Source organism: Aphelocoma coerulescens, chromosome 5 (assembly GCF_041296385.1).
Source record: "Aphelocoma coerulescens isolate FSJ_1873_10779 chromosome 5, UR_Acoe_1.0, whole genome shotgun sequence".
Lineage (NCBI taxonomy): Eukaryota > Metazoa > Chordata > Aves > Passeriformes > Corvidae > Aphelocoma > Aphelocoma coerulescens.
The window spans coordinates 974,719-998,758 of record NC_091019.1 but is presented as its reverse complement, the minus strand read 5'-3'; the positions used below and the strand labels follow the sequence as shown (position 1 = coordinate 998,758).

Here is a 24,040-nt window from a genome sequence, read left to right as displayed (position 1 = left end):
GTGGGGCCCAAGGCGGGCTCCGGGAGGGGCTCAGGGCTGAGCGGAGCCCGGCCCGGCGCGTCGGGCCCGGCTCGGGATCCCGGGGCTGCCCGGGCGCTGGCACAGCCCCGGCTCCCCGCGGAGAGCCGGCCGGAGCAGGAGCGGCAGCGCCGGGCTCGGCCCCAGCGCCCGTCCCGGAGCGGCTCCTCCCGGTCCCGATGCCAGCCCTCATCCCGCCGGGGAAGAGGCGGCACCGCCCGGGACCCGCAGCGGCCGCCGGCAGGACCCGGAGCCCCGGTCCCGGGAGCGGCCCCGGTGCGCGGGGCGGGTCCGGCCCGGGAGAGAGGGGCGGGGCCCCGAGCGATGGAGCCGCCCCCGGGCAGGGCAGGGTCCCGGGGCTCTGGGGCGGTCCCGGGGCTCTGGGGCGGTCCCGGGGCTCTGGGGCGGTCCCGGGGCTCTGGGGCGGTCCCGGGCCCGGCTCAGGTGCGTGGGGTCGAGGTGTTTGAAGCCCCGGAATTCGCCCCCTGCCGCCATTTGCTCCCTTAGAGCCTGGGGAGGTTGCGGCCGGGCCGGCCTCCCCGGGCGTGGCCCAGGTGAGGCCCCCGCTCCCCCTCTTTCTCCTGCCCTTATACTCCTCCTTCCCTCCCTTCTTGCATGCTCACACCCAGCCCTCCCCGGTGGTCACAGCTCCTGGGGGTCCCTTATGGCTTCACACCCCTCCCTGGGTGTCCCCTCTGTGTCCCCCACGGCTGGTCTGGGCTGACCCCCCTGTCCCGCAGGATCCAGCCCGGGATGCTGCGCGGTGCTGAGCACTGAGGGGCACCATGGGGTGCGCGGCGTGGCCCCCCAGCCGTGGCCCCCCGCGTGGCGCCGGAGCCCCCTCGGTCGGTGCTGAGCGCTCCTTGATGGAATTGCAATGAATGGAACAGAAGCCCAGCACCCTGGACCCGCTGTTGGAGCCAGAGGACACCTGGTGAGCCCCCACCCCAGCACGGGGACATGCGGCGGACACGTGTGGCACCACGCCTGGCGTGTCCCAGCACATCCCTGTGTGGCCCATACCTGGCTGTGCCCTCTGTGTCCGAATGCCATGTGTGTCCCCAAGTGTCTCCATGTCCCTGTGTTCTACGTGTCTCTTGCGTCGTCGTGCCCAGTGTGTCTTCATGCATCCCTGCGTGGTCATGTATGTGTCCGTGCCCTGGGTACCCCCTGTGTCTCCATGTGTCCCTGTGTGGTTGTGTATATGTCCATGCCTCGTGTGTCCCTGTGTCCTGGGTGCCCTTTTTGTTCCTGTGCCCATGTCCCCGTCCACCCCATGTGTCCCCACTCCTGTTCCGAACCTGGGTGTCCCCATGTCCTGTACATCCCCGTACCCCAGGTGTCCCCCAGCCCCGCTGTACCCCACATGTCCCCAAGTGTCCCTATGTCACGTTCTGGGTATCCCCACACGTGCCCATGTCCTGCGTGTCCCCCTGCCCCCCCACATGTCACCGGCTAGGTCCATCCCCTGGTGTCCCTGTGTCCCCACGCCCACATGCCCCCACTCGTGCCCCGCCATGGTGTCCCCCCACTCGTGCCTCTCCTAGCCGCCCCCTCCCCTCACCCCCCACCCCCCCCCCCCCGGGACTATTTCGGGCCCCCGGTGGGGGGTGGCGGCCCGGGGTCCCCTTGGGCTGGAGCGGCCCCGGGGGATGCGGGGTCCCCGGGGCTCCCCCCCCGCAGGTGCCGATCCCCGCGGCCCCGGGCCCCCCCCGCGGGGACGGGCGCGCGCGGACCCCCGCCGCCCGCCATTGGCTGAGCCACGATGACGTCACTTCTCCGCTCAGCCAAAAGGACATTTTGTCTTTGACTGGGAAGGAGCCCCTCCCCCACCCTTTTCCTTCCCTTCCCTTCCCTTCCCCGCCCGGTCCCAGCCCCCCCCAGGGCGGTGCCGTGTCCCGGAGGGGGGGGTCCCGATAGGGGTGTTCTGGGTGGGGGGGGGGTCCCCAGGGCCCTCTCCTACCCCCCCCATCCCGCACCCCCGGGCTGGACCCCACCTGTGACATCGCTGCGCTGGGACCCCCGGGTGGGGGCTGCCCATTTCCCAGCAGAGAAGGGGGTTCGAGGGGGGTTTTGGGGGGCTGTTGGAAGTTTGGGGGGGTGCAGCAGGAATCCGTGGGCACCCTCTCAGCCTGTCACCCCTCTCCCGTAGGTGGCTGGATGGGAAGCGCAAAAGAAAGAGCAGCCAATGTTTGGTGAAGAGCAGCATGTCAGGTACGGGGACCCGCGGCACCCCCCGAACCCCCCGCGGGCACCCCATGGCCCTGCTGGGCACCCCCGGGTCCCCCGAGTACCTCATGTGCTCGCCGGGTTCTGCAGGCACTCTGTGTGAGCACTGCAGGGGCCTCGAGTCCTTACCAGGGACCCCTGGATACCCTTCGTGTTCCTTGTGGACATCTTGGGGTCCCCAAGTCTCTTCAGGCAAGTCAGGGTGCCACGGACACCCAATGTCCGTGGCAGGCACCCTGGGGGCCTCAAGTCCTTGCCAGGGTCCCCTGGCCACCCCATGTATCACCTGGGTCCCCCAAAGTCAATGGACATCCCTTGTCCCCCATGGTCACCCCAAGATTCCTGTGTCCATGCAGGTACCCTAGGGTCCCACGGACGCCTCATGTCTCGACTGGGTCCCCTGAAGTCCCGCGGACACCCCTTATCCCCTGTGAGCACCCCAGGAACGCCAGGGTCCCATGGACACCCCATGTCCCTGGCAGACACCCCAAGGTCCCCATGTCCCCCAGGCACCCCAGAGTCCCATGGATACCCCACTCCCATGTCCCCCCCTGCACCCCACATCCCTGCAGGGTCTGCCGGGGTCCCAGTCCCCCACATCCCCCTCGGCGCCCCGTGGGTCAGGGTGCCGCCATTGGGGCGGCAGCGCCCTGGGGTGGGCGATAAGGGGGGCCCTGCGGGCACTGCCCCCCGCCCTGCCCCATTCCCGGCGGGGAGCAGCCGGCGCCAGCGGGACCCGATGGGGGGCCAGGGGGGAACCCAAGCGTCCGGCTCCCGCCCATCCCCTGCACCCGCCCCGCTCCCGGAGGGAGGGAGCACCCAGGGACCCCCGCATCCAGCACCTGCAGAGCGCCAGAGTGGGCTCGAGGGGTGCCCACTCCTGGGTTTGTGGGATCCCGGGTGGGTGCGGCGGTCCTGGGGTGCTGGGGACACTCCCCTGAGTTACAGGTGCTCCATGCAGGGGGGACCCAGGCATCCAGTCCCTTTCCCATCCCTCTTACCCTTCGGGGATCCCCAATTCCAGCCCCCCCAAAACACAAGGGTGGGCTCCCGGGAGGGACATGAGGGGCCCAAGGTGCTGGGGACCGCCCCATGCATCATGGGCAATCTGTGCCTCAGTTTCCCTGAGCAGTCGGTGGTGGGGAGGCTGGGGAGACTCTGGTGGGGGGCTGGTTCCCGGCCTGCCAGGCAGGGGGACCATGGACAATGACAGGGACAGTGGGTCTCTGTGTGCCAGGGGGACAGGGACCCCCCCCTGCTGCCTGTCCCCGGCCAGATAATGGGATAATGGGGGCTTTATTGGTGCGGGAGGCTCAGGCACCCCCCCCACACCCCCAGTGTTAACCCTTCCCATGCCAGGGCAGGGGTAGTGGTGGGGCAGACAGTGGGTGCAGACAGAGGGGAAACTGAGGCACAGGGAGGGGAGGGCTTACTGGGGGTCCCTGGCATGGGGTGTGTGGGGTGTCCCTGATGCTGCATGTGCCAAGGGTCCCTGATGTGAGGCATGCAAGGGGGTCACTGACTCAGGATTCCTGGAGGATCCCTGATGTGGGGTGTGTGGGAAGGTCCCTGCTACAGGGTGTTCCAGGGGTCCTTGACTTGGGGTGCCCTGAGGGTCCCTGTCATGGGAATCCCTGTCATGGAGCACCCCATGAGTCCCCGCTGCGGGGGTCCCTGCTCTGGGGTGCCCTGGGGGTCCCTGGCCTGGGGGTCCCCGCAGGGTACATCCCTAGTTACCTGGACAAAGATGAACAGTGCGTGGTGTGCGGGGACAAGGCCACCGGCTACCACTACCGCTGCATCGCCTGTGAGGGCTGCAAGGTGACTTGGGGCAGGGGGCTAGGGGGGCTCAGCAGTGCTCACTGGGTCACTCCCCCATGCCCTCCCCAGGGATTTTTCCGTCAGACTATCCAGAAGAACCTGCACCCCACCTACTCCTATGTCATCGACAAGATCACCCGCAACCAGTGCCAGCTCTGCCGCTTCAAGAAGTGCATCTCCGTGGGCATGGCCATGGACCGTGAGCTGGGGGGCGTGGGGGGGCTCGGCTGGGGGGCAGGTTGGGGTCCTGACACCCTGGGGCACATTGGGGTACCCGGAGCAGCTGCAGGACTGGGCTGGTATGTGATGCAGCAGTGGGGTAGAATGCATGAATGGGGGGTCCTAGCTGACTGGGGGGCATCCCAGATGATAGTGGGGGGCTTTTGGGAGGTGGGTTGGGGTCCTGGTGCTATGGGGCAATTTGGGATGCCCAGAGCAGCCACAGGAGGAGGCTGGGGGGGGGTCACCACGGGGTGCTATGCTGCAGCTGTGGGATGCATGGATGGGGGGTCCTGGCTGATGTGGGGGGATCCTGGCTGATGCTGGGGGTCCGGCAGTGGTGCTGGATGACTCGAAGCGGGTAGCCAAGCGGAAGCTGATCGAGGAGAACCGGGAGCGGCGGCAGAAGGAGGAGATGATCAAGTCCCTGCAGCATCGCCCCAGCGCCGAGGAGTGGGAGCTGATCCGCCTTGTGACAGAAGCCCACCGCAGCACCAATGCCCAGGGCAGCCACTGGAAGCAGAAGCGGAAATTCCTGGTGAGGGGATGCAGTGGAGGGACTCTGTCACCATCTTGGTCCCCCACCCTGGCCCCCAGCCCTAGCCAGGATCTGCTGAGCACTCACACACTCAGCACACACATGGTGGTAGTGCCAGGGTTTGGGATGTCACCGGTGTCCTTGGGCAGTCGAGGGGGGTTGGGACATTGCCCAGTGTCCTTGAGCTGGTCACCCCTAAAGAGTTCAGGGGTGAGCAGTGACCGAAGGGGACAGCTGTGCCCGCGGGTGGCCCCGGCCCTGCCATTGGCCCTGTCACTGGCCCTGTCACTCAGCTCCCTCTCCTGGCTGCTGCACTGGCCCTGCCACGAGTGTTCCCCGGTGACATGGAGGCCCCAGAGGGGGGGCAGGGTCACATCACACCCCCCGGGGTGTCTCAGGGAGGGGGGACAGGGTCACACTGCACCCCCTGCCACTGTCCACCGTGGGGGTCCCAGAGTGGGACACGGTCACACTGCACCCCCAAACCCCACTGTCCACTACGGGGGACACAGTCACACCACGCCCCCCCAATGACCCATCTGCTGTGGGGGTCCCAGGGGTGACATGGCCACACCACATTCCCCAATGCCACCATGGCAAGTCCTTCTCTGCCTTCAACCTGGATGACACCGAGGTGGCCCTGCTCTAGGCTGTGCTGCTCATGTCCTCAGGTGTGCGTGCACACCAGTAGTGGGGGAATGGGGTGGGTAGCCCATGCCAGAGGAATCAGGGTTGGGTGTTGGGTGGGCACCCCAATGCCCAGAGTTCTCACTGTCCTGGGGAGGTGTTGGGTGGGCGCCCTGATGCCAGAGATCCCCAGCAGCTTCAGGGGGAATTGGGAGGGCACCCCATGCCCAGAGGCTGTGCACGGGGATTGTTGTGTTGGCACCCCCTTGCCCACAACCCCCAGCACGTGGAAGTGCACTGGGTGTGCACCCTAATGCCCAGAGTCCTGACTGTCTTGGGGGTGTGTTGGGTGGGCACCCTGATGCCAGAGCCTCACAACATCTTCAGGGTGTGTTGGGTGGGAAACCGTGCCCCCCCTGGATTTTGGGGGGGTTTGGAGTGGGCACCCCAATTCCCAGAGCTTCAGGCAGCTGTGCCAGGCTGGGAGGGGTCCCAGGAGCATGAGGTGGGCACCCCAATCCCTGGTACCCAGGAGCACAGGTCCCCTTGGTGCCCTGGGGCCCCCTGCCAGGCTGACGTGGGTCTGTGGGGTGGGCACCCCAACACCCAGGGGGTGCATGGGACACTCAGCCCTGTGGGAGGGAGAATCCCTGCAGGTATGGGATTGGGAGAGGGACTCTTCCATGGGCAATGAGTGCCAGGACAAGGAGAGGTTTAAACTGAAAAGGGGAGATTGTGATGGGGTATTGGGAAGAAATTCCTCCCTGTGAGGGTGCTGAGGCCCTGGCACAGGCTGCCCAGAGAAGCTGTGGCTGCTCCATCCCTGGAAGTGTCCAAGGCCAGGTTGGACAGGGCTTGGAGCACCCTGGAATAGTGGAAGGTGTCCCCGCCATGGCAGGGGGGTGGAACTGAGTGAGCTTTAAGGTCCCTTCCCACCCAAACCATTCCATGATTCCACAATCCCCTGATGATTCCCTGATTCCCGCAGACCTGACGGGGCTGATCTGTGTCGAGAAGATTGAGAAGTGCCAGGAGATGTATCTGCTGGCCTTTGAGCACTATATCAACTACCGCAAACACAACATTCCCCGCTTCTGGCCCAAGCTGCTGATGAAGGTGATGGATCTGCGGGGGGGTAGGAAAGCAGAGACCCCCCCAGTTTCTTTCTCTCTCCCCCACACTCTCCCTTTCTCTCCCAGCCTCCCTCCTACCCTCTCCCCAGTGCCTCCCACCCTCTCTCCCAGCTCCCCTGTGCATCCCCGATCCCCCCAGCCCTCCTTTCTCCCTGCTCCCCAACCCGACTCCCCTCTCTTCCCCTTCTCCCCCTCATCTGTCCATCATCCTTTCCCCCCCTCGTTCTCCCCTGTTATCCATAGGAAGGAAAGCCCGGTGCCCCAGTGTGTCAGGTGCAGAGGATGAGCTGTCCAGGTGCCGGGGGCGGGCGGGGCTCTCCCGGCGCGGGGCCGCCCCCGGGCACCGAGTGCCGCCGGTGCCGTGGGTCGCGTGGCTTCTCTGGTCCCCTCGCACCGTGGAACGGCGCCAGCCCGGAGCGAGTCCCGGTAATGGGCGCTGGGGAACACGTGTGGCTTGAATGGAAAAAAACCCAACCCCGACCTCCCAGGCTTTTTGCCTCGGGGCTTTGTTGCTATTGCCTGAGCCACGCCTTTAAATACCGACGAGGGCGCCTGCTGGAAGCGGTGTTCCGTGGTTTTTGTACTCTCTATTTGTGGTGTTCATTTTTATCTGGGTGCACAGTTGGGCTTTTTGGGCAGAAGGTGCCCCTCAAACCACAAGGCTCGTTTCAACCTTGTATTCTATTGTTTGGACGATCCAGGGTGGGTGAGGACTTTGTCTTGTTACCGTACTAGGGAATGGAATGCAGGAGGTTCTTACAATTTTGGTATTGAAGTTGGAGTGTTGAAGGATATCGGTCTGATGGTGTTGCCCACCGACCACAAACACAAACCAACAGAGAGTCAGTTTATGCGGTGCTTTATTCAGGGCCCGGGGACCTGGGGACTAGTGTCCCAAATCAGGCTTCCCAAAGGCCTATCGTTTCACTCAGCTCTTTATACAGTTTCAAACATTGGCACACATACAAGATTTAATCTTCAAAGTAAAACATACATCACAAGGATTAACAATTGATAATCATACCCTACGCCATATCTCTCTATGGTTGTCTAGTCTTAGATAATGCTCAACGAGCTCCTACCACTGAAATCCCCCTTGCATGCAACATATATCAACCCAGAACAATTTACTTTTAGACAGGTTCACCGTGCCTAGCTAATTCACTAACGGGTTCACCATGCCCAGCTAATTCACTATTCCTAACCTCCCCACCCAGTACATTCTATTCCTGTTTCCCCAGAGAACTATTTCTACACCTGAGGCCTTACAGCCTAGCAGAGCCTTAGCCTTACTACTTCTAAAATCCAATATCCTATCCTTTTTGTAACAAGTCCCCCCTTTTGAGCATCCTTCGAGCTTCTTCTGGGTTCGCAAGGATGCTCAACAATTCATGTCGCTGTTTCGCGATAAGCAGGAGGTGGAACGGCTGGTTCTGCCAGGACTTCTCTTCGCATTATCGCCTTCATTATTCGCCGAGTATGTTGACCTTCCTTGACAATCATTCCTAAAAGACACTTATATACTATTAAGGCAACTAAAATGATTATAACAATCATGATTCCATATTGTACAATTGAGGATATCCATCCGGACATCCGAATTCCCAGGGAGCTGAACAGTTCTCCAACCCAATTGTGTTCTGCCTCTTTCTGAATATCATTCACCTTTCCTTCAATCCGTTCTAATTGACTTATATCCTTTTCTACTTCTTGTGTAACATTCGGGATGTGAATGCAGCAATGGTCGTCTCTACCATGCAGATATCCACATACGCCATGCTCCTTCAACAATATCATATCTAGAGCCATCCGATTTTGAATTGTCATTCTAGACGTAGCTTGTAACTGCAGATTTAAGTCCTTGAATCCCTTCTTAGTCACAGCCGCTAACCTTTCTGTTTGTCCTAACAATTTGTACAACATTTCCCTGTTTCGATATGATGATATTTGTGCAAAGAGAGATTCTAATACCCACCCAAATTTAATTCCTGAAGAAGGTTCATGCCAATCTTCCCCTTCTTCTAACCCTATGTCCCCAATTTCCTGACTTATATCTCGCTTATGTCTTATTTGTATTTCTGAGGCCGTCAATTTTGTCGATTTCCAGAAAGGACAAAGAGTTGGAACTCCTAAAGTAATTTGTGTAGTTGGACCATCTACCGGCATATGAGTGGTCCAATGTCCATGACCCATTACCCAAACTAAATTTCCTGGAGCTCGGATTGATGTAGTTTTACAGTTTAACTCTCCTTCTGTATTTTTGTCTGTTATCGTGTGGTTATATCCCCTACATTCACAGCCAAATCTCAAAAGTACCTTTACCGGCAGTAGACTCACAGACTCACTTGGGCTGTCACAAGTGAAGACCTCAGTGCAATTCCAATCGGTCATCCTAGGTGCATCTTTCCTCCAACTATCCTGTTCTTGATAGGTCTTTGAGTAAGTTTGATTTTTCCGTCCCTTCCAATGAATACACCATTGAACTGTTCCTATATAACTATAAGTTTCCAACAAACTAGGTCCCCAGATTGTCTGCCATTGTTCCATGGTAGTTGTGTTTGTAACATTCTGGCATGTTATTTCAAAATATTGTTCAGTTGCCGGGACTTCTCGTGTTTGCCTCTCATCGTATTCACACCATCCTACTCCCTGGAATCTTCCGATTCTGGTAAATACAGCATTTGGAAGCTTATAACAATCTGCTCGAGTCCTCGGGGTTTTCCTCCTTATCACATTTGTCCGATTAACCAATTTAGTTCGGCTCCTAATCTCCTGGGTACAACTTAAGGTAACTGTTCGATTAGATGCAGGCATGTCTGGAGCTGGTATAATTCCCCATGGTATAGGGTCTCCTGCCGCATGGGGCAAAGGCAGACATGCAGTGATTGCTGATACATTTTGTGTTTGCCCAAAATCCCTAATTAAACCCACAATCAGATTCTCTGGTTTGGTTTGGATTTCATCCTCTAGTACCTGCCGAGTCACCCTTGTTCTTTCAACATAAACACTAATCATCCCGGCTGCCCACCAATCATCTCGAGCAACCCAACACCAGTATTGTCCATTATCTTGCTGTTCCAGGACCTCTTTAATTACTAACACTATTTCTTGGGGTTTTCTTTTAATTTGATATTTCCCTTGAGCCACCAAGCTTTGTCCTCCAAACCACCATTCATACTCAGTATAGCTTTCGGTTGGTATCCTACATCTTAAAACCAAATCCTGCCCTTCCTTTGCGTTATATATTTCCTGTTCAGGCTTGATTCCTTGCTCCTGTTGTAATACCACTTCTACCTTCCTGACCCCATAACCTCCACTATCACCACAAACGATAACACAAAGATATTTACCCTCCGATCTACCAATCTCTGAGTTCGTTATATTCAACCATCCCCTGCTCTCATTTCCCAGCGTCCACCAACTTGTCCCTTGTACCTGTGGATTCCACATTTCCTGTGTCGTGTTCCATTTCCACCATTTCATTCTAATCTGTTTCTGACACCCTGTCTTAAACCTATGAGTACATTTTATTCTGAGGGGAGGTCCGTCCCACATATCTACTTTCCCATTTGGGAGATTCACCTGGACCTTATTTTCTGATTCTGTTTGGGAGATATTTAAAATGTCAAGATTTACGAATCCATAATCATAAGTCCCTTTTATCCAAACCACACAAGCGTATTTTCCTGTTCTGGCTTTTGTTATATTGGATATCTGCAGGGTAATCCTACCTTTTTGCTGCTTCTCATCCCAGACCGTTTCTACTCCTTTATCGGGAATTTGATCCTTGGTGATCCATTTCCATTGTGCCCTGACTCTGTCCCATCCAGCTCCCTGATCATCGACAAACAAACATGTAAGATTTACATTTGAATTCTCCGGTGCCCACACCCTTGATTCAGGTATTGTGATTTTAACAAAGGTTTCAACAATTATTATTTTACTCAAGAGTAACAACAACAGCATTAATTTTTGGCTTTGAACACCATTCTGGTGGGAGATAGGGGTTCCACCGACCATCGGGAGGGGACCTTTTTGACCCGCGTGTAATGGATCCAGCTGTTGATCCCGTCGACCTTGACGGCGGTGTAAGTTGTCATTATCACTTGATGGGGGCCGTCCCATGTTTCCTTCAGAGGTTCCACCGACCAGTTCTTCACGTAAACTTGATCTCCTGGGTGAATATCGTGAGCAGGAGTGTCCAGAGGTAACGGTCGATTCCACTCCAGCGTGGATCTCAGTGCTGCAAGGGTCTTATTTAAAGACAGAACATAATTTACAATCATCTGATCCCCAATTACATGTGGGTCCCCTTGATAGGTTACAGCATGATATGGTTTGCCGTACAAAATTTCATACGGACTTACCCCTATCCTTTCTCGTGGTTTAATCCTAATCCTCAGAAGGGCTAGAGGCAATGCTTGGGGCCACTGTATTTTAGCTTCTTGACAAATCTTTTTAATTTGATTTTTCAGAGTTTGATTCATTCGTTCCACCTGACCACTAGATTGAGGTCTCCAGGGGGTGTGTAAGTGCCACTGAATTCCCAGAATAGTAGAAACTTCCTGCACGATCCCTGCAGTAAAATGTGGTCCTCTATCTGATGATATTCCTAAAGGAACCCCAAACCTTGGAATGATTTCCTTGAGAAGGGTTTTCACTACCTCCTTGGCCTGATTCGTCCTGCAAGGGAAAGCTTCGGGCCATCCCGAAAAGGTGCACACATAAACTAGTAAGTACTTGTATGCCTGAGATTTTGGTAACTCGGAAAAATCTATTTGCCAATAATCCCCTGGTTGTGGCCCTACACGTATTTTCCCCATTTGGACCTGTCTTCTAACCAACGGGTTATTTTTAATGCAGATCGGGCAGGTGGCATTTATTCTTTTGGCCATTGTTATCATCGAATTAGAGAGTACTATTTTCTTTAGATATTCTACCAATGCTTCTGCACCACAGTGGAGTTTGTTATGTTCAGTTTCCATGACTACTTTCATCAATCCTACTGGCAGTATAACTTGTCCGACCGGTGTTACATACCATCCTACAACATTCCTTCTTGCTCCAGTGATTTGTGCCAACCGTTCATCCTCCGGAGAGTAGCACGGTTTCTCTTCTAAATAAGGTGCAGCGGGATTTTCTCTTGTCGGTATCAGAGCCATTTGAGTCCAGACCAATCTGGCTGCCCTTTTCGCAGCTTCATCTGCCATCCGATTCCCCTGAAATTCTTTCCCGGAGTCTGCTTGATGACCTCGGACATGCATGATCGCTACTGCTTTAGGTAAGTGTACAGCTTCCAGCAACTGAATTATTACTTCCTTATGTTTGATCTGTGAGCCTTGAGAGGTCAAAAGTCCTCTTTCTTTCCACAAAGCCCCATGGATGTGAACCACACCAAATGCATACTTTGAATCAGTCCAAATGTTTACTTTCCTGTCTTTACTAAGGACCAATGCCCTTACCAACGCCCATACTTCTGCTTTTTGCGCTGAAGTTTCTGGAGGCAGTGCTTTAGCTTCCACTATTTCTTGGAGTGTCACCACAGCATACCCTGCATACCTGGTTCCATGCTCCATAAAACTGGATCCGTCCGTGAACAGCTCCACATCGGGATCTGCCATCGGGACATCTTTCAGATCCTCACGGCTGGCATACACTTGTTCGATCACCTCCACGCAGTCATGCTCCAGTTCTCCTTCCTCTTGGGTGGACCTGAGGAATTCTGCTGGATTGAGATGGTTGGTTATTTTTAATTCAACATCATCTTGTTCCCGCAACTGAGCCTGGTACTGCATCATTCTGCTGGAGGAGAGCCAATGCCCCCCTTTTTGTTCCAAGACGGCTATGACCATGTGAGGTACATATACCGTGATGTGTTTTCCCAGCGTCAGTTTCCGTGCTTCCTGAATTAGGATTACCGTAGCAGCCACTGCTCGCAAGCACCCCGGCCACCCTCCGCTCACCATGTCCAGCTGTTTCGAGAAGTACCCCACGGGCCTCTTCCATGACCCCAATCGCTGTGTGAGTACTCCTAAAGCTAATCTCTGCCTTTCATGCACATACAATTGAAAGTCTTTTGTCAGGTCTGGCAGACCCAGGGCGGGGGCCTCTTTGAGTGCTTGCTTTAATTCCTGGAAAGCCTTGTGCTGTGTCTTACCCCACTTGAATTCGGGTTCCTTGATTGTTTCGTACAGTGGTTTGGCCATGAGTCCGAAATTCGGAATCCACAGGCGACACCAGCCGACTATCCCTAGGAAAGATCTTAATTCCTGATTATTTCGTGGTACAGGGATTGCACAGATGGCTTGTATGCGATTCACTCCTATTCTCCTGACTCCTTGTGATATTTCACATCCCAGATAAATTACCTTCTGTCGCACCAGCTGCGCTTTTTCCTTGGATACTCGGTATCCTGCCTGACCCAACATGTTTAATAGTTCAATTGTTAACTTTAAGCACAGTCCCCGCTCCTCTGTTCCCAGGAGTATGTCATCCACATATTGTAAAACAACATAAGAAAAAGGAGACTCTTTTACCTTGGTAGTTTTCCATTCCTCTAACTCCTTTGCTAGCTGGTTTCCAAAAATGGTGGGTGAACACTTAAATCCTTGTGGCAACCTGGTCCATGTTAACTGTCGCTTGCGGCGAGTGTCTGGGCTTTCCCATTCAAAGGCAAAAATGTATTGACTCTCGGGGGCCAGTGGGATGCAGAAGAAGGCGTCTTTTAGATCAATCACTGTGAACCACTGAAAATTCTCAGAAATCGATGTTAACAATGTATATGGATTGGCCACCACCGGGTGTATATCTTTGGCAATTGCATTTACTGCTCTCAGGTCCTGCACCAACCTGTATTTCCCATTTGGTTTCCTTACCGGAAAGATTGGAGTATTAAATTCTGATTCGCATTCTTGTAAAATCCCTAATGCTATAAATTGTGTGATCATTGGGGCAATTCCTTTCCTGGCTTCCAAACTAATAGGGTACTGTCGAACTCTTACCGGGTGTGCCCCTTCCTTTAGTTCAATTTTTACAGGAACGGCTACCCTGGATCTGCCCGGGGTCCCTGTTTCCCATACCCACGGGACTACTGCCTGCTCTATTTCCTGGGGTATCTCCTCTGTCTTTGTCTCTTTAATCACAAAAAGTTTTGCCAGATTCCCCTCCGGGATTTCTAGTTTAGCACGCCCTTTCTCGAATATGATTTTTGCATCCAGTGCCGATAATAAATCTCGCCCCAACAAGCATTCCGGGCTGCTTGGCATATATAAAAACTGGTGATCCAATTCTTTGTTTCCAAATTTGATTTCCAGTGGCCGCAAGAATGACCTCTCCACCACCTCCCCCGACACCCCTACTACTTTCACAACTGAATCACTTAACGGTCCTATTTGTTCATTGATTGCAGAGAAAGTGGCTCCTGTATCTACCCTAAATTCCCTGGGCCCCCCGTCAACTTCCAGGACCACTTTTAGATCTTTATCTAGTCAGCTCTGATTTTGATAGTTCCCCATCATAAAGGCTTGAGCAACACCTTGTGGTCCTGGCGCGAAAGGGTTTAACCCATCATTCGCGTTCATTCCCTGATTTATGGGATTCCTTCCTGGAAAGTTACTCATCGGTGTCCCCATCCCCAAATTGAGGGGGCACTCATTCTTCCAATGACCTTCGGCGAAGCATCGGGCACACTGATTGGGCCCCAATTTACCTCTACCCCTACCCATCATCTGATTCCCTACATTCTGATTCACAAAACCTCCGAAACCACCTCTTCCCACGCCCCCGTTTCCTCTGCCTCGTCCCCTCCCCCGGCCTCTCACATTCATCTGACTTGCCTGTTGTAACACTGCCAACATGCTTGCTTGTTGCTTCTTTACTGCCTCTTTTTCTCTATTATTATACACTTTCCATGCTACTTCAAGCATTTTCTCCAAGTCCCGAGTGTCATTCCCTTCTAGCTTTTGTAGCTTCCTCCTAATATCCTCCTGTGACTGTCCCATAAATATCAAGGCCATTTGTAGTTTTCCTGCCTCCGATTCCACGTCTAAGTCTGTATACCTCCGTGCTATTTCTTTCAGCCTCTCCAAGAACGCAGATGGTGACTCTGCCTTATCCTGTCTTACCGCATACAACTTAGACCAATTTAAAGTCTTTGGGATTCCCCTCTGAATTCCTTCCACCAACAGCTCCTGATAAACCTGCAACCTATGATACTCTTCTGCCAAATTAGGGTTCCATTCTGGATCTTCCCTTGGTACTATTTCATTCACATTCCCTATTCCTTGTAGTGCTGGTGCTTGCAACTGAATCATGTCCCTTGCCCGATTAGACATAGCTTTAAATACCATCTCCTTTTCCGTAGAATCCATTATCGAGTCTAGCAACACCTGTAGGTCATTCCAGTCCGGATTCTGTGTCTTTATTACCATTTTCACCACCCGAGCCACCTTTTCAGGATTTTCTCTATAAGCTCCAGCAGATTGCTTCCAAATTATTAAATCATTGGGGGAAAACGGAACTTTCACTCTGACCCGATCCCCTGTTGGTCCAACTGCTTCTCGCAATGGGGCCATTAGATGTGCTCGAGAAGCGCTTTTTCCCCTGTCCAGACGCCCTCTGCGAGTACGCTGGGAGAGTGGAGTTCGGGATTGTTCCCTCCCTCTCTCCCTGGGTTCGGGAGTTCGGGATCGTTCCCTCTCTCCTTCCTCGGAGTCAGATTCCTCTTCCGAAGAATCTGAGTCCGGGAGGGGGAGGTTGATTGGGTCGGATGGTGATACCAACAAAGACACATCCTCCTCAGGCTCAGAGAACCGTACCCTTCGCTCTTTACAACCCACGCATTCTTCTGGTTCCGTTTCTAACACCATCATTCCACATTTCCTCTGCCAATCCTTTTTTCCTATTAGCTGATAGAACAAATCCAAATAGGGTATCTCATCCCACTTCTCATTTTCCCGTAGGTACCGCATCATGGAGGTTATAATTTCAGAATTAATAGTGCCATTCCACGGCCACTGCATCCCCCCAGTTTCATATTCAGGCCATACCTTATTACAATAATCAATCAATTCCCTTTTCCGCAGCTCCCGTCCCAATTTACCCTCCTTCCAATGACTTAGCAAACACCCGAGGGGAGAATCCTCCGGAATATCCTTATCTGAACTTGACAAAGCCCGAAACACCCGCAACGGCATCATTCCAGAGGTATGCAACCACACAATAACACACACACACCTAGTAACACACAGACTAATACCAATACCAATTACCACAATATCCAATTCCCTCCTTGCTTATCTCGTCGCCGCGAGAAGCAAGGGCTGGCTCTGCAAAGCTTTCGCTCTGTCTGACGGCCAGCGCCTAGGCTTTATAATCCAAACCAATGCCCCAACCCTGCGAGTAGAGACTCGTCTTACCGGGCAGGCTACCACCACCGGTTTAAAAGGAATAAAGCACCTTGTGGGCTTACCTCACGGTTGTCCGTCGGACGCGGGGTCGGGCACGGGCTGATGTCTCCCCAGAAATCACCTGGTGCCGGCACGGAGCAGATCACCCCGCGAACCGCCCCTACGACCCCCGGAGTCCTGCCGCGGTCGCCAGAAAACTGTTGCCCACCGACCACAAACACAAACCAACAGAGAGTCAGTTTATGCGGTGCTTTATTCAGGGCCCGGGGACCTGGGGACTAGTGTCCCAAATCAGGCTTCCCAAAGGCCTATCGTTTCACTCAGCTCTTTATACAGTTTCAAACATTGGCACACATACAAGATTTAATCTTCAAAGTAAAACATACATCACAAGGATTAACAATTGATAATCATACCCTACGCCATATCTCTCTATGGTTGTCTAGTCTTAGATAATGCTCAACGAGCTCCTACCACTGAAATCCCCCTTGCATGCAACATATATCAACCCAGAACAATTTACTTTTAGACAGGTTCACCGTGCCTAGCTAATTCACTAACGGGTTCACCATGCCCAGCTAATTCACTATTCCTAACCTCCCCACCCAGTACATTCTATTCCTGTTTCCCCAGAGAACTATTTCTACACCTGAGGCCTTACAGCCTAGCAGAGCCTTAGCCTTACTACTTCTAAAATCCAATATCCTATCCTTTTTGTAACAATGGTAGTCTTAACCTATGAGCTACAGGCATTTGTAAAAAAACTTCAGCCTTTCCTTCCAGCAGCCCTATACATCTAAAAGCACGTGCATTTCTTAACAAGTCTCTGTGTCATAGTGACTTTAAAAATTAAAACACGTGTGTTCTGCCTTACCTAGGACTGGGGCTTTTTTCTACAAGTTCAGTTTGAGCAGATGTTCTTGTCTGTGCTTTTAACGTGAATGGCCTTGATTTTGCAGCAAAGTCAGTGAGATGGCACCTGAATGCAAGGGTTTGGGTTTGTGAAGCTTTGCAGAATGATGGCCTATATTTATATTTCTTTCAGAAACTCTCCGTATGCTGCACACAAACCTAATTTAGAGAGTTTTACTGAGACAGCAGATTCAAGCCCTCATTGTTAGGGGACGTCTGTAATGCCATTGTCTGCTTGACATTAATTCTTCCAGCTGTGCATCTATGTATTGTAATTGCCCTGACTTTTTTGGTCACAGTTTGTTTTCTGCAGTGCCCTCGTGCCTGCGCAGCACTCGCGATGCTGCCGTTGAACCTGGGCTGTGTGACAGATGGGGCTGTCCTGTATCAGAAAATTACGGGAATGTATGTAGACGTCAGATGGAATGCTGGTCTCTCTGCTCACCCTTGGCTCTGTAATTTCGTCATCCAGCCATGGAGGACCTGTGCAGCCATAACTGGCCAAGGTAGTGGGGGAGCACAAGCTGCAGCTCTGCAGGAGATAAGGGACCTCTTGCCCACAGCAGAAACAGCAAGTAAGTGCAATTCTCAGAACTCTTTACTGCGCCCTTAACTGCAGTATTTCCCTGCTCTATAATCTGGCCAAAGTTAGGTAGGTTTTAATAGGGATAGACACATTTCTACCACAAAGGTCACCTCTCTGCCAGATTTCAAAATTTCCCTTCTGAAGCTAGAGATCCTCATGTAAAAGGTTGCCTGAATTTATGTAACATGTGCCAAGCAGTCTATTTTTCCTTTAATAATATTCCTGGAAATAGTGGAACTGTTTTGGCTAAAGCAGATGCTGAACTGTTCAGAATGAAATTCTCAGAGCTAAAATCTGGCCAAGTAGAGTAACGTGCCATTTTGTTAACACTGGGGAAGGCTGAGCTCCATGGCAGCAGGGAGGGGAGGTGGCACTGCTGGTCAGCAAACCAAGGAAAGCAACAAGCACTGCTTTTAGGAAACTGCCAGCTTGAAGCCAGTGAGGAACATCCTTGGGCTCCTGCACTCTGTGTTTTTATGTTCACCTTAAATAACGAACAGAGAAACCCAGAGGCACCAGCGCTACTTCCAGTTACCTTGAACTGCTTAAACACGTAGTTTAAATCACCCAGGCTCCGTTCTCCCCACCTGTATTGCTTCTGGGCTTAAGGCTGGATGTATCTATGGAATCTATAGTTATGTATTGGAGTTTGGCCTGAAGTAATTTGTGTTGCCGACTTGGTACTCTTTCCCTGCCCTGGAAGTCCATCTGCAGAACCCCTCTGTGCCAGACAAGAGAGTCCCCCATAGATGTTTCACTATACAGTTATATCTTTTGGTCAAAGCCTTACAGGGCTATGATGTGAATGAGGACAAAGCTCTGTTTTTCTTCTTTGCTCTCTGCCCTGTCTTCTTTCTCTGTATTTTAGGACCCAAGTAACAGGGCCATAAAGCTCCTGTTCTGCTTCCTGGTTGTGTCACCGAAACTGCAGGAAAAACAAAAAAGCCTCCAGCAACATTTTTAATGTTAGAGAGTCAAGGCACTACTTTATTCTCTGGCCAGTATGTAGCACAGAAATCATCTCATCCACACATAGCCCGGGTGTGCCGAGAGAATCATTCCATGACACATGACCTTTACTAGAATTTTCAGATCTTTTTTACAGTCAAAACTCATAGAAACGAATTGGGTCAGTGTTCATTGGTCTCAAGTTGTGTAGTTCCTAGTATCTGGTCTCCTATTAGATCTGTGTTTCTTCGCTTCTGATGTTAATTAGATCTTCAGGGGTAGATGTTCTTAGATGGCCGCTGACATCTGTTCTGGTGATGTTCCCTCAATGGCTTTATCTTATTGGGGCTACTCCTAGTCTTTTGAAATGCTAAACCCATCAGGCCTCACCTAGAGAAACAATGCCCTGGAAAGAAGCTTCAGTTCCCTTTCCCTGAGGCAAAGATGAGCAAACCTGGCCAAAGTCATATATAAAAAATTTTTAAACTGGTATGTTTTCCAACAGTTGTATATAATGCTTTATTACATAAATGGGCTGGGAAAAGCTCTGGTACCCCTTACCAAGTTGGCTTTGTCTCAGACAATGCTGTTATTTTGGGGCTAGACATGAAGCTCCTGTCTCTGGAATTGAAAATGAATATAGGAATGACTGAACAAACAAACCCTGGTACACTCTTAAAAAATTGTGTGCCCATTGACCTCAGCACCCCAAGCTGGATTCCCATGCTCTTTCCAAATTCTTGCCGTTCAAGTCCTTTCCATGCGCTCACTTGCTACTCAAACTTTTTTTTTGTTTTGTTTTAAATGATACTGGTACCAGAGCACGGGCACAGCACTTCTATGAGCTGCACAGCACTTCTATGAGCACTTCTATGAGCTGTGAATATCTCTTTTTATGGATACAGTGTGTGCATGCTGTGGCTTTGGGCACAGGGTATGTCAGTGCTAGTGCAAGGCTAATAACAGCCTCTAAAGATAATTTGAGAAGTTGCTTACCTTTCCCCAGGGAACAGGACATGTCTTTGTATTTCCACCTTCAGATACACAACCCACTTGTGGGCTTGACTGCATAGCAAATAGAGTGTGAGAGTCATCCTTGTTTATATGGATTTTTTTTTCCCCCTCTCTCCTTTATGTTTTGCTTTGCCCTCTCGTTTGCTTTCTGCCTGTTTTCTCTGAGGCTAGTGATTTCTTGGCAAGTTATTGTTCATAATCAAAGAAAGGTAGTGGGCAAGCAGCAACTGCTGTCTTAGGTAGCCCAAGCTGATCCTGCCGCTGCTTCGGCAGGAGAAAGCAGCTGTTTGAGAAGAGCACAGCTGTCCTGGGCTTTGTGCACACACGGGCTGCTCAGAGCAGCCCCTTGACCCCATGCTGGCTCTGTGACCTCTGCCACTCTGACTGGTAACAGTGATGGCAGTTTGTGTTGAGGATTTGTTCTCTGCTCCACAGAGAGAAACATTAAAGTGCAGAGTAACTAAGTGGCTTTTCAAAGGCTACAGAATGAATCAGTGAATGAATAACAACCCCCAGCGGCTCCAGGCCCCCTTCTCTCTGCAGACCAATGCCTTTCTCCCTGTGTGAAGATGTGCACGTAGGATAGGTTGCATACAGAATTATGTATTTCAAAAGAAATTTGAATATTAATATTTATATTGTAGTGATGCCACTGTCCTCTAGGCTCTGTAAATAGCAGCACCACAACAATGTGAATTATTCCTTTTATGCAAAACCCTGGCCAGTGAAATAGCTTGCCAATACAAAATAAAATTGCTGCACAAAAGTTTGACAGCTACATTCATTATATATGTCAATCAAAGGATCCTAAAAGCTTTATTGTCCCTGTACAGAGTCTGAACAATCTGCTAGCCCAATATGCCGCAAAGCTATTTTCTCTCTACTCCTTTCATTTAAAAAATAGCCACCAATAACTTTTGACAAACAGTCTGAGAAAACTGCATGAGCAGCAAGGAAATCTTAGATTTTCTTGGCTATCTGTGGGCTGGAGCCTTCCACTCACTGGGCTCTTTCACATGTCACAGTAGATGAGATCTGGTCAGAAACACGGAGCCCTAAAATTACTCTACAAAACCCAGGCTGGCTGGGGTCGTGGGGAGGGCATGGGGAGGTAGGGAGGAGAACTTAATGCTGAATATAAATGAATTAAATAATTTTTGGTTAAGGCTTTTTGTTGCTTTCCCAGGTATGGGACATTCAAGCTCCTCTGTCCCAGGTCTCCCCCAGGTTAGGCTGGACCTGTCTTGATGAGCTCTTGCTCTCATCAGACCACCCTACAGCTTGGGAGTGTGAGGCCATGTGTATTTCAGCTGGATTCCCTTTTTCCATCGCGCTCGGTCCTGCGAAGCCCAGCTGTCACTTATGGCTCGAGGTGTTGTAAGCGGTGCAGGGGTCGGGCGGGAGCGGGGCTGTGTCCCGGGAGGCGGGTCTGGCGGCCGGTGCTCCCGCACGGGCGGTGGGGCCCAGGCCGGGCCCTGCCGGGAGCGAGGGCCCGGCAGCCGCAGCGCTGCGAGCCCAGCGCGGCCCCGAGAGGGAGCAGCCGGCGCGCCCCGCTCCTGCCCGGCCCTCACGCAGGCCGCCACAGCCTCCCCGGGAGGGACGGACCCCGCACCTTCGCTCGGCCCTGGGGAGGCCACATCTGGAGTGCTGTGTGCAGTTCTGGGCTCCTCAGGACAGGCGAGACATGGAGCCTCTGGAGAGGGTCCAGCTTAGAGTAACAAAGATGATTAAGGTGAATCTCATGTATGAGGAAAGGCTGAGGGTGCTGTCCCTGGTCAGCCTCAAGAAGAGACGCCAGAGAGGGGAACCTCATCAAAGTCTATCAGTATCTGAAGGGAGAGTGCCAAGAGGATGGAGCCAGGCTCTGGTTGGGTTTTGCCCAACAATAGTACAAAAGGCAGCGGGCAGAAACTGATGTACATGAGCAAGAACTTTACTGTGTGGATGACCAAGCACTGGAACAGATTGCCTAGAGAAGTTGTGGAGTCTCCCTCTTTGGAGGTTTTCAGAAGGTATCTGGACACAATCCTCAACAACCTGCTTTGGGGGACCCTTGCATGTCTGGGAGCTAGGTGACCTCCAGTGGTCCCTTTCCAATCTTTAACCATTCTGTGAAAGTGTGACATTGTAATCTTGTGCCATGACAGACCAGACTAAATCTGATTTAGGAGGGTGTCATAACTTTGATGTCTTTGTTCTGGGCTGTAGCTTAAATTGTTTCACAATTCAAAATATCTTGGAGGTTGGTTGTTTCCTGTAAGCCCTCAGCTTGCTTCTTAGCATGTGCTGGTGCATGGCTTTGCTCTCAGCCCCTGGTCATGGGCAGTGCAGCAGCAGTACCTCAGGAGGTTACTTCCTGCATGCATATCTGCCTGTGCCTTTCTGACAGCTGCTTTTGGGAGGAGATGCTGCTCCTGGCCTGTGCTAAAGGGCTGACCTAAAAGTGTAAAGAATAGCCTTGCTCTTGTGTTTGGGAGCGAAGCATGGGGATGCTCTGTGAGGATGCGTGCAGAGGAGATACTGCAGCAGGACTGCTGATCGTGACAACTAGTGCTTCTACTGAAAAAGCCTGGTGAAGAAACTGGTAAAATGGAAACTTTTAAAGAATTGAGGTGTTAATTCATGTGCTGAGAAAGCTGTGCTGCCCACTTACCATCCCAAAAACTGTGTAACATTTCCCTGAGGTGCACTGCTTGCTGCTGCATCATTGCTATGTCTTTGATCACAGGCAAAATTACCATGCTTTTGTAATCAGTAGACTCCACAAGTAGTTTCAAGATACATGGGAGTATATGGGAGTAAAAAGACATAGACTGACACTTCTCACAGTGTTGAAGTTTACATGGTGTGGTGTGTTCTCTCCCCATGCAGCATTGCCCTCCTGTACAGAGCCCTTTTATTCATGTTTTAAATAATTACCACTGTTGTGGCAATGGCATAGAAGTTGTTTCAGTGCAATTTGTGGCGAGCACCAAATATTGTGCAACAGAATGTCTGTTACCTGTGACAACAGCTACCTTTCATAACTACCTTTGATTTCAGGTTTGCAAGACTGGACTAAGCTGAATGTAGGTGGTGCTGACAGGATGCAAAAAGGCTTTCTGTAAGCAGAGTGGGCTGTGCTTTTCTCGCTAGTCCACCTCTGGCCAAGGACGTACTTTGTAGTGTGTGGGTGCAATGGTAAGGACACTGCAAACACTTTTGCTCCTGTGGTAGGGCTAGGAGCTTGGTGTTGTACGTGGAAAAAAAGCCTTCACAAGTCTGAAGCTTCTGCTGTGAGCATCACTGCTTCATCTTGTTATTCTGGCCCTAAAGGAAACCCTCCTGAAGGAATGCTGTAGCCAGCCCCTCTGTTTCTGTGAACAGGAGGCAGCGGTGGCTTCCCAGGGGGGATAAACCAGTCTTTGGTGCTTGCCTGTCTCACTTCTCTGCCTTGTGGGAAAGCGTTATGAATCCCTCTGTTTGGGTGATTGCTCACGCTTCTGCACCCTCAGACTTCATCTGTAAACTTTTAGCAGAAATTATGCACTGATGCTGGGATGGTTCTTGCCAGCTAGGAACTGTTTTCCAGTGTCACTCACTTGTAGTTGGCATGGGGAACTGCTGTGGCATTTTCTCGATGTTTAATGTGACCTAATTGTGTACTTCCACTGTCTGGGAGGATCAGCTCTTCTGGTGTGACAGCTGCCATAAAATCAGCGGTGCGTCTCCGGCATTTGCAGCTGGTTGCAAGGCACAAGTTCCTTGATTTTGCTGCATCAGCCCGGTGAAACCTTGCGGGGCTGTGTGTGCAGCCAACTGCCTTTTGTTACGCCTGGTAACAGCTTGGCAATATTAAAAAAATGTAACCTCCAGCTGTTTAATTGGCTCTAGGGAAATAAAAAGGCTTCCTAATAATCTTCATATTTACTTGGCACGTTTGGTTTGAAAGCAGATGGGTTGATTTACGAGATAAATGACAAAGCAAGAGGAGAAAAAGTGTGTCAGTGGCTTTACCATTAGAGAGGAAGGCATTTCTGATATGTGGTTAATCACGATTAACCTTTCTAGGTTTTGGTTTTTTTTACAAGTCAGCTTCTTGGACCTTCTGCCCGCCAGCTTGCTCAGCCAACTGATTCCCTCAGTGCCCATTGTCACCTCTCCCTATGACCTACAGGTAGGGGAAGGTGCAGAGCTGTAATGAAGGAGAGGGGCTGAGGTGGCCATTCCTTCTCAGTTGTGCCTTCTTTGCCCACTCCAGACTTGTGCAAGAGCCTCCCCCTTGCAGCACTCACCCCCTCCCCGTGGCCAGACCAGTAAATCCCTATGTCCTTTTGGATGGGCTGGGAATGCTCCTTCCTGAGGCACTGCTGCTTGAGGCACTGGCACTGAGCAGAGGAGGTTCTCCAAGCAGGCTGGTGCTGAGGCTGTGCCCTCCCTGCCAGAACCATGCACCCCTCTGCCCTGGCAGGCAGCTGGCAAGTTGTGAAATATGGTTCAGCACTTTTTTTTTAATATTAACTTGTGCAGCTGTCTTGGAAAGGATTAGAAATCAGTTCTGGAAAAGACTATGGTAGATTTTAGTGAAGAATTCTGCTGTGTCTTTAAT

General features: G+C 52.1%; 1 protein-coding gene across 6 annotated transcripts; it reads left to right on the top strand.

The window, feature by feature from the left end:
* Window positions 1-899: 899 nt before the first annotated feature.
* Window positions 900-22,792, top strand: LOC138111001 (thyroid hormone receptor alpha-like). 6 transcript variants are annotated; one of them, XR_011151215.1, is made up of 7 exons: window positions 900-952; window positions 2,171-2,232; window positions 3,968-4,267; window positions 4,626-4,825; window positions 6,441-6,568; window positions 17,377-17,479; window positions 18,359-18,481. XR_011151215.1 is itself a non-coding variant. In XM_069016154.1 (5 exons), exons 1-5 carry the CDS (start codon window positions 900-902, stop codon window positions 6,444-6,446), a joined length of 621 nt encoding a protein of 206 aa, XP_068872255.1. In that variant the 3' UTR covers window positions 6,447-6,817. The 6 variants fall into 6 exon arrangements, 1 of the variants encoding a protein (XP_068872255.1); XR_011151217.1 differs by lacking the exons at window positions 17,377-17,479; window positions 18,359-18,481 and adding an exon at window positions 22,495-22,792; XR_011151214.1 differs by having other exon boundaries at window positions 17,377-18,481.
* Window positions 22,793-24,040: the final 1,248 nt, after the last annotated feature.